At 38.8% G+C, this 10,014-nt stretch overlaps 1 protein-coding gene across 1 annotated transcript; it reads right to left on the bottom strand.

Moving 5' to 3' along the window:
• Positions 1 to 1,445: 1,445 nt before the first annotated feature.
• On the bottom strand, positions 1,446 to 9,737 carry LOC144642612 (uncharacterized). Its single transcript, XM_078501626.1, has 4 exons — positions 9,683 to 9,737; positions 8,459 to 8,491; positions 6,259 to 6,515; positions 1,446 to 4,326 (listed from the first exon to the last, which is right to left on the bottom strand). The coding sequence occupies exons 3-4, from the start codon at positions 6,464 to 6,466 to the stop codon at positions 3,809 to 3,811; spliced, it is 726 nt and encodes a 241-aa protein (XP_078357752.1). The 5' UTR covers positions 6,467 to 6,515; positions 8,459 to 8,491; positions 9,683 to 9,737; the 3' UTR covers positions 1,446 to 3,808.
• Positions 9,738 to 10,014: the final 277 nt, after the last annotated feature.

Genomic DNA, 10,014 nt, shown 5'->3' with positions numbered 1-10,014 from the left:
GAATGATTTGTCAATTCACAAGGTGTATTTAATTGAAAATAAATAACAAATTTCATAATCAATAAAAACCAATATTAATCAACAATAATCAATGATAATCAATAAAAATCGATACTCACTCAAGTTTTAGGCATTGATTTTTATTGATTTCCAATACCAATCAATTAATTATTATTGATTATTATTGATTTCATTGATTATTGATTTTCATTGATTGATATCGCCGGGGAATAACCAACGCGCAGTGAAAATACAACAGCGGGACGCCTTGTGGCCTCGATTACCAGCCACTGTTCTACAAATGAACCTCCGCTGCTGCTCGAAAAGGTGACAGGAAACTTTATAATTGACTAAATTTTGAATTAGTGTGGTTACTTCTGAACTAGACATTTCCTAAGGTAGACATAAATTCAAAATGTTGTTCTTTCTGAATACAAACGTCCGTATAACATCGGACCATGTCGGTTGTCGGTTAGAATTTATTTGTCGCTAATCGGTAATTCTTTCCTCGTTTTGTCGGTAGTCAGTAATATTTTTCGCCCTTTGTCGCTAGTCGGTTAACCCCATTCAGACCCTCTTCTAACATTCAACCACCAGAAGCTTAAACGATTTGAAGGTTTCGCACATGGTGAAAATTAATTTTATTTACCGAGTACGAATTGTATGCCTTCGAAATAAAATTATTTTGTATACAAAGAACAACGCAATATTTCCCAAAATAATTTCAGTAGATGTTTAGAGACTGCTAACTATGGTTTGAGTGTTTAAAAGACGGTAGAGTGATTTGCTTTTGCACGCGAGGCTCTCAACCTCGTGCAAAAATCATGAAAAATTTAGCGCCTCAAATGACGATTTTAACGGATTTTTGTTATTTGCATTTTTCTTTAAAATAAAAAGATATTCCATCGAAAGAACTATACAGTGAAAGTGCGTGCATCTGTAACTCAATATAGTCCCCATGATTCTAAGCGCGCATGCTGTGACGTTTACCATTTGTTAACAGTTGTTGAAGAAAGTGTGTCTATTTACGAACCAGCGAAAATTGGTGCGATTTCTTCTTATGTCATGATAAAACTTAGAAGCTGTCGAAATACACACAGAATCACCAAAAAGTCGGACAGAGAAGATATATGGTGTTGATCGCAAACCCCTCCCCCCCAACACCCTCTTCCCCCCCTTTCCCTATCCGGCGAACCTAACCCCCCCCAACCCCCTCCCCCCCAAAAAAAAATCCCTACAGGCCTACAACTCTTCAATAAGCTGGCTACGCCCCTGATCGCCGCTGAAGTCTTGTTTCCATATGGTCGCTACAGCTTGGTACACATTTGACCGTTATGATGGCTTCGATCGCTGAACTTTTTCTTTAGCGATCCTTGCGATCGTAGCGTCCATACGGATTTAACTGAAACAACACTGTACAAGACAGAAAATCTTCAACTGCAGTTTGAACCAGCATAAGTTTATTTTGCCACATTTCCTCTCTTTGACGTAGCCGTTGATGTAACCTACTAATCTTTACAATTTCGCCTGTTTATGTAGCAAATTGCACAGCGATCTCTATTGTCCAAGTACATTCAAGTGGGACGCGAACATATGTTGTCAACAAAGAACTGCTTTAGCTACTGTTCAAAGTGCACTAACAGTAGAACTACTTGGCACGCAATCACCTGCTGCACAAAAAGAAACTACTTAAGCCGGGGACACACTAGGCGACTTTCCTCGCCCATACGGAGTCGCCGCTTTTTAGCGCGTTTCATATACGCGAAACGCGCGCCTGGTTAGTGTGCCCGCTTGTGCGATTTATACGCCCGTCGCAGCGAATTGCCGACTTAATTGACCAATCAGATTTCGCAATTGTATCATCGAATTTTCCAAATGGTAGATAGGCCAGGTTATTTTCTTGCTAGGAGAATTTCCTGGGAACGAAAGTGAGATGCGGATCGCGGAATCGCAAGGAAAAAAAATTCGCCGAGTGTGTCCGCAATCAGCGGCGACCAAATTCACTTGCAATTTTCGCTGGCGATCAAGTTTGCCGCGATCGGCGTCTAAAATCGCCGAATGTGCCCCGGCTTTAGATATTCATGCCTGCGTGGCATCTCCGTTGTTAAGTTTAGTTGAGTGACAGCTTAGCACAGTGTAGGTAAACTTCCGTGAAGAGCATGTACATTAGACATTTACGTACCCGGAAAGAATTCTCTTCGGCCAATACGTTTAACAAAGAAAATGCTGCCTCTGAAATGACATAGAAATCCAAGCTAGTGAAAACACATATGGTGAAGCCCAACTTTAGAAATGATACATTTCAGGTTGACAACATTATGGAGAGAACATTGTTTTTCGACCATCGAACACCAAAACAATGTAGGACGCAAGAGATGTTACTCGAATATACTTACGGCTAGGTTCTTAAATTATATTGTCGATTCCGGTATGTGCGCTTAGCGTATTTTCTCAATTAAACGACCCCCTCTTTTTAAACTTGTTTTTGTGGACCCGGCGTTTATTTGAACAGTTTGTTTGGCCCCGGTGTTCATAAAGCAAGGGTTTTTATTCATTGTTCTTGACAGCCATACATCTTGCCGTTATACCTAAAGATTACTGTACCACAAATAAATTCCTGGGAGAGGGGACTCATTTTTAACTCTTCCTTTTAGACCCGGCGTCTATTCGGGAATGAGGCAGTTTAATCTAGAAAATACCGCACATTAAATATAGTAGATATCAATCCATTTAATCCAATTAAATACAAGAACTCTGGAGTTAAGAATAATGAAATGCGACTAATACCTTTCATATTGCGGCTGCGCCCGCGGTACGAGCGGCAGTCCAAGTAGTAATACATGGGGTGGTGCTCCTCTCTAAAAAGTCATTCTATCTTATCTTGAAGTAATTTCCAGTTCTGCAGACAATTTCCTTGATTTACTTAGATCAAGTGTACCCCATTGTGCTTTCTTAACTCGAAGTCGGACTATTTTTTAATAAATATCGATGAATCTCATTCTCGATACCAAATAAGGCCATTCTCTTATTCCACTTCGATATCTTCATTATTCCTTAATCCCAGAATTTTGCTTCATACTTTGATTTGTATCCAATTTGTCACATCCTTTCAGTAAAGTTTCACAGTTTCAAGATAATATTTACTTGAATTTTAGCCCCATTCACAGCAACGTTTAATTAAACACGTTTAGAAGTCATTTAGGCCATCCCCATATATGTCTCGTTTCCCATCGCCCGACTGACAAAACGTTTTCGAAAAGTTAAAACAAGTTCGAATTCATTAGCTGCACTCTTTTCTTGGTTGTTTCCACGCTCATTATGCTTTGTTTGCATCGCATAGACTCATTAACATCTGAATCAGCCCTCAGAGCGACTTCTTCGAACACTTTTGGAGTGACAGCGTCTCGTTAGAAAATGGCGGTCACGGGGAAGATGTAATCAAGACCTACTTAGAATTAATTATTTATTAGTTTTTAAATATTATTTCTTTGGCTTTTTTTTAATTTTACCCCACCGACCAACCGACCGACCGATCCACTTTCGCGAAAGAGAGAGAGGGCGATGGGAAACGAAACATTTATTGGCATGGCCTTAGCTGAACATGTTGTAAGGTTGTTGTCTAATAATAGCTGTTTTGTGAATCTTGCCGACTGCAACTTTAGCACAAATGAAAGAACAAGATGAAATTCACTTGAACCATATGTAAAAGGTAGTTTTTAAGTTTTTTGTTACTGAGTTTTCTTTTAATAATAATGGTTGAATTAAATATGTTTTGTTGTTGTGAATGGGGCTTTAGCGGAGACACCCTTCAGTAACGAGGAGCGACGACGATGACAAAGACATTCGAAAACTTTTTCCAGAAAAGGTTGTTGTCTGGTATATTCCATGCACTCCAAAGCCCTATCTCAACGTTACGCTTACCGAGCCACCAACCCGTTGAATATCTCCTTTTCACGACGTGTATCGAGGAGTAACCTTGGCCACGTGTATCAAACTTTTTCTTAATACTGTCACGAATAGCTTTTGCGTCACTTCCACTAACCGAGCCTACAATCTCTGAGATGGGGATACTGGGAGAGCGAGCAATATATTTTGGAAATCGTGTAACAACATAGTTAACGCCATGATGTCTCCATTTGTAGCCTACACGAATACCAATAAACGCGTGCATATCATAACCCTTGACATCATCATATACCGTTACCACCCAATATTCAGTGGGATAAGTTCTCATCAAATAATTCCTTAGGAAGATAGATAAATCTTTGTGGCTTTTCCCACTGTGATCCGCTACCAGGCGCAGGAGGTCATCCTTGAACAAAGTATCTGAAAATGAAATAGAGTAGACATGGTCTATATTTAAGTAATAGACCACACTTTCTAGGGGTTTACCGGCTCAATAGACCCCCGCGGGATGTTGGGAGAACACGAAAAAAGCTTGTAAATCACGAGCCGTCAGGCGAGTGATTTACAAGCTTTTCAAGTGTTCTTCCAACATCCCAACTAACTATGAAAAACGTTTTTAAAGTAGTGGGAATCTATTTTATTTTTCGTGATCAAGTGTCTTATTCTCAACATGTTCATCGAATTAAGCGGTAAGCCGATCACAGCGGCTGAAAGAATATAACGCAGGTACAGCTTCACCGTAATCACCGACCCGTTTGCACCAAAATCCACGAACCAACGTGACGAAAACTGTCAAAAGTCCGCTTAAAGCTGTAAAAGTCATAAGAAAGAAAGGGAAACGGCAAACGGTTAACGGAAGAAAAAGTATTCAACGATTTAAAGTTGCTTTTACGAGGAAATTTAGCAAACTGTGGCCGGAGTCATTCATCGCAAAAGCAAAGGACTACACATGCTGCACAGAAAGTTTGCAAATTCACAAACTTCGCAGATTGCCTAAGTTATTTAAAATAAAGGTTATTTTCAGAAACTCTGGTTCGGAAATTTTATTTCGAACTTATGTGTTACGTAATTTTTCGTTGTCGCCGAAGGACAGACTTTACAGAAAACACTGAAATTGCATAAAACTAGAATAAATTCAAGCGCGTACATGGATATAGCGCGAGTTTCTGCAATCAAGATAAATCTAGTCTCAATTCAAGTAAGCTTTCTCCGCGATCAATTTGAGGTAGTTTGTTCCTTCAAATAAGGTTTGCGAGTAAATGTTGAATAAAAATATTTCCATATTAATTTTATTCCAGCCCGGTGAAAGCGTAACTGTTTATTGTGTTTCTTCTCATATGATTGTTTCTAAGGTTTGTTTTGTTTTATTTTCCTCTAGCTGTACGCTTAGTTATTTCGCTCCAACTGCGGTGGGCGGCAAAATTCACTGTAATGAACTACCGTCAGTAAATATTCATTGTGATCATTTAAGAGAGTCATATCCTCTATTTTAATCATCAGATAGACCAATTTAAGACATTAAACTAACGTTAGTTATTCGTCCTTACGGGTCGAGCGTAGTAGGGCACCGGGAGATTACCGGTACAATAGAACATAGGTTTTTGACCAATCAGACTGCGCGTTGCATCTGAGGTAAGTTCATAAATGTAAATAGATATCTGTTTACAATAGGAAACTTCCCGTATCCTATTCTTTAATTTGTGCATACTTCGATACCGGCCACTTAGGCTTCTCACTCTACGTATGAATCGAATGATATCTGCATACAATAGGAAACTTCCTGTACCTATTTTCTTGTGTATCCTTTGTTACTTTCTGCTTCCTACTCTACGTATGAATGACCCCGTTCCGCGGCCACTTATAACCCATTTCCTGCCACCAGGGAAAACCCACTCACGTATGTGAATCTTCCTACCATTCGTAGCCCTCCTCCCTCCTGTTCTTACGGCGTCTTGCCCTGGGCCTGTTCTCCGGCCCTTACCTTTTACGCTGGCGACTTGAAATTTCGTAGATTCTGTATGGCCTTTTCCCAGGCCTTTACCGGGAATTCGTGTCGGTGATGTGTCCCGGACGTACGGGCCATGTTAACCAGAATGGCTAAAATAGATAGGCCTAGGTACTAGACAAAGCTTACCCACATGAACAATTACGATATTTTAACCTAAAAAAGTAAAACAAGCTGCACAAAAGGTTTATGGCTATCACCCTTTTGCATGTAAATTAGAGTGATATTCAACAGCCTATGAATTTATTCTTCGCTGTGCCTGTAGATTAGTTCTCACGTTCATGGAAAATTAATAAACTCACACACACCAAGATAGAATAATGAGGATAATATTCTTTTGTACACACCTATACTTTCACAGTGGGATGAAGCCGGTTGTCCATTTTGGTTTGTCCAGACTCCTCCTTTACAATAAACTTTGGATACTCCCTTGAGTTTGTAATCGTGGTTACACTTAACCTCGCATGTATCGTCTTCATAACTACCGGTACATTTTGTGACGTAACCATGAGGTACTGGGTAACTATTAAAACATCTCTGTCTGCATCGTACCATGTTACCACACTGTTGTCTACTCCCCTCCAATCTACATCTGCTGGTTTCACTACATTGTATAACATAAACAGTCATTCATGGTATTTTCGCACTAAGAACTTGTTTGATATTTCTATTGTTGTATACCTGGCATTTTGTTTTCCAACAGCACGCGCTCTAATTGCAAACTTCGAGGTCACGTGACATCTAACAATAAAATCGTTTCCCGCCAAAAGTCTGTTAGGTGGCAACATATAAAGAAAAAAAAAAAATTTCCCCTGGCAATTTAATTTTTTAAAAAAAAAAAAATAAAATTTTTTTTATAAATAATAAAAATAAAAAAAAAAAAAAAAAAAAAAAAATTTTTTTTTTTCCCTCCCAAAACAAAAAAAAAAAAAAATTTTAAAAAAATATATTGTTTTGGAAATAATCTCCTAAAATTCACAAGCGAGCCCTTGCAGGGTTTTAAAACCCGCTGCAGGGAGTACCTTGCGTCAGTTGAATAGCAATAGCTTTAAGCAGGTTATTTAATTTTTTTATAGCGGAGCTCCTAAGCGTAGCACCATAACCAGGAAAGAAGGAACACTATCGAAATGAGTTTTCATGGTCAACATGGATAGCGGCATGGTTCGCGGGCGCGTCCGTACGGCGTACGGAGTCGCGCAACATGGCGGCCATAGTTTTATGGTAGAAAGAGTGAAGCAAGGCGGCCGTATAAAGGCCGCCTTTAAAATTTAAAGAGGTTTGAAAAGAAAAACAAGAAGCAATGAAACAAAATGTGGCTGCAAATTACGTGTAGAAAGTAATCGACCGCCAAAAAAGTGGACATTGAGAGCCATAATCGATCGATGACTTTCGTGTCTATCTGTAAAGCCAGCATCGTACATGAAGGAGCATTCGAAAGCTAAATCGGGTTGATATAATAAACAAACCATTTTATTGCTACGGGGTAAAAAAAAAAGAGAAAGAAAAAAAGAAAAAAAAAAACTTGACCCTCTGGGATTTGAACTCACGACCTCCCAAGCCGCAGACTGGCACCTTACCGATTGAGCTAATCCGACAGACTCTGTATAATGCACGTTGAATATATCCTATATCAATGTAATAGATATTGTGGAGTCTACTAATTATATAAACTGCTGCGAAACTATAACAGGATCGCGAAACTATTTTCTATTGCTAGAAAGCAGATAATTTACTGTACTCTAAAGTAATTTTTCGTGCCATGAGTAATGATTTTGCCTCGCTTTAAGATTATTATTTTTGTCGTACTGCTGACATTCAGTTTAACCGTGAGCTATTTAAATTTGTCTTGCACCTATAAACCGCCATAAACATTAGTACTTTGGCCGCTTATTCACTAGAATGAAAACATTGTAAACTCCAGTGAAAATTAAATAAATGGGGAGCTCCGCTTTTAGGCGTGCCTAAATCTATATATTAGTTTTAATGGATTACTGTGATAGTGTACTATCTTTTTTACATTTATATAACTTACATTGTATTTTGTCTGTTTGTAAACCCTGAGAGCCTACCGCGTTTAAACAAAGGAAAAATTCTAAATAATATTCCATTGATTTAACGAAGAAAACCCACAGTATCCTGCATCATTCATTGTTTCGAAATTTAAATGTTTAGCACAGGCAAATAACTTTCAAAAGAAGTGTTGTGACATTAAATTCTAATTAACATTTTTGGGTTGGTTACGCGCGCGTTTCTATTCTATAAATTTTGAAAACTGCTCGATAACACTAAGAAAGCACATTTTCAACCGTTGAGTGAAAAATGCTGCCTTCTGTTGCACGATGTTTATGATACATCTTTTATCCAATGGCATTTCAGGGTAGATAAAAGCAATTTGTAGTGATGAAATTGCATTATCTTTGCTCCAGAGTACAGTTAATCGAACGAACCCTTCGCAAGGTACAAGTGAATTTGAATAATAAAATAGCGTGTGTTTTTCCTCGCTTGGTTGAGAGAAGAAACTGCATCATTACTCTTAAGAAATCCTACCTGCTCCCATCTGGGCGATACACCACGGTTTGTCTGAATCAAAGATTAAAATACAGAATATTTAGAATAGGGGAAGCATGACTACGAAGAGAATTCTTACTAAAATGTCACTGTCTAGATTGCCGTTCTTCTGAACATCGGTCAGTCCCAAGCCACTCGACCACTGAACTAGCAACGCTGGCGTCAAAATGAAATAGCCTTATCTAGATTAGCTGGAGAGATCTTTAAACCACAGTAATAGAGGGAAATGGTTAGGATGCCGGGCAAACATTAACCCTATTCAGATCGGGCATTTTTGGATCTTCTCAGACCGGGGGGGGGGCTTCGGAAGCCCCCCTATGTAACTTCCAGAATATTTAAGCAATCACCATGAAACTTATAGGATGTATTGTACGTCCGAAACTCTTTCTTTTGGTATACGTCACGTGGGATGGTGACGTCACATCACGTGACAATTACATCATGATGTCAAAACAGCCGCCATCTTGGATCCGCCATCTTGGATTTCAAAATTTTTCCAAAATGCCAGAAAAGCACCCAAAATCACTGCAAAGTACTCAAAATGAATAAAAATGTGCTTTTAACCCGTAAAAATGTAAAAATAATTCCATTTAAGTTGATTTTTGTTAACAGAAACACGTAAAACTACAAATTTGGGGAAACATGCCTGTCAAAATGCCGTTGCCATGGTAATGTCAAGTTTCTGAAACATCATTCAACCCTACCAAATTATTGCCAGATAAATTTTAGGAAAACTCAGAAAGTTTGGCAGCGTTTGGTTAAATCTTAAAAAAGTTATAAAAGTTCAAAGTCAGCGCGGGCTTCAAAAGCTCTCCCCCCCCCCCCCCGGTCTGAATAGGGTTATAAGGACCAAACAAAGAGGCCAAGATGTAGGTTGGAACGTCCATGACCGTGCACATTTTTTTGCGTCATACACTATGCACGAGTTACATAATGGCAATGTTTTTATTGGTTAGTAGCATGAACACACTCAACCACCTGTTGTGTTTTGTCAGGTTTTGTGCACGGTGAACCCCCAAAATAGAGAACAAAAACCTATAACAAAGAACTTTGCAGGGCTTCATAACCATTTCCCTCTATTAACTATGTTTTAACGTAATTACTTATTTCCCATATAGTGATTGACAGTCTAGTCCAAAAGCAAATCAGTAAGGAAAGCATTGATTTGGAAGATGGATGAAGGTGGACGCATGGATCACTTACCTTTTCCCATTCCCAAGGAGAACAACTCGGGTTATTCTGAAAGAAATATATATTCGTATGTTAGCAGACGTGAACTCAAAGCAAGGAAGATAAAACACTTTTTATTGATTGACAGGCTCAGGCACGATGCAAGGCGAAATTATTCAAGGTATAGTTACTACGCCTAGTAACATTTTCTATGCACCATGCATTTAAACAAAGTAAACACAGTAGCCATTTGACCATATTTTTAGGTTGTTACAACTGCTGGTTTTTTATGTAGCTTAGTGAAATTACTACGCATCACAGGCCCGATCTACCTACAGCTCTAAAGAACGAAAAGAAGAGCTCTT

Source organism: Oculina patagonica, chromosome 2, assembly GCF_052425735.1.
Source record: "Oculina patagonica isolate OP01 chromosome 2, crgOcupat, whole genome shotgun sequence".
NCBI classification, from domain to species: domain Eukaryota; kingdom Metazoa; phylum Cnidaria; class Anthozoa; order Scleractinia; family Oculinidae; genus Oculina; species Oculina patagonica.
Note: the sequence above shows the minus strand (reverse complement) of the source record. Positions and strands in the feature narration are given on the sequence as shown.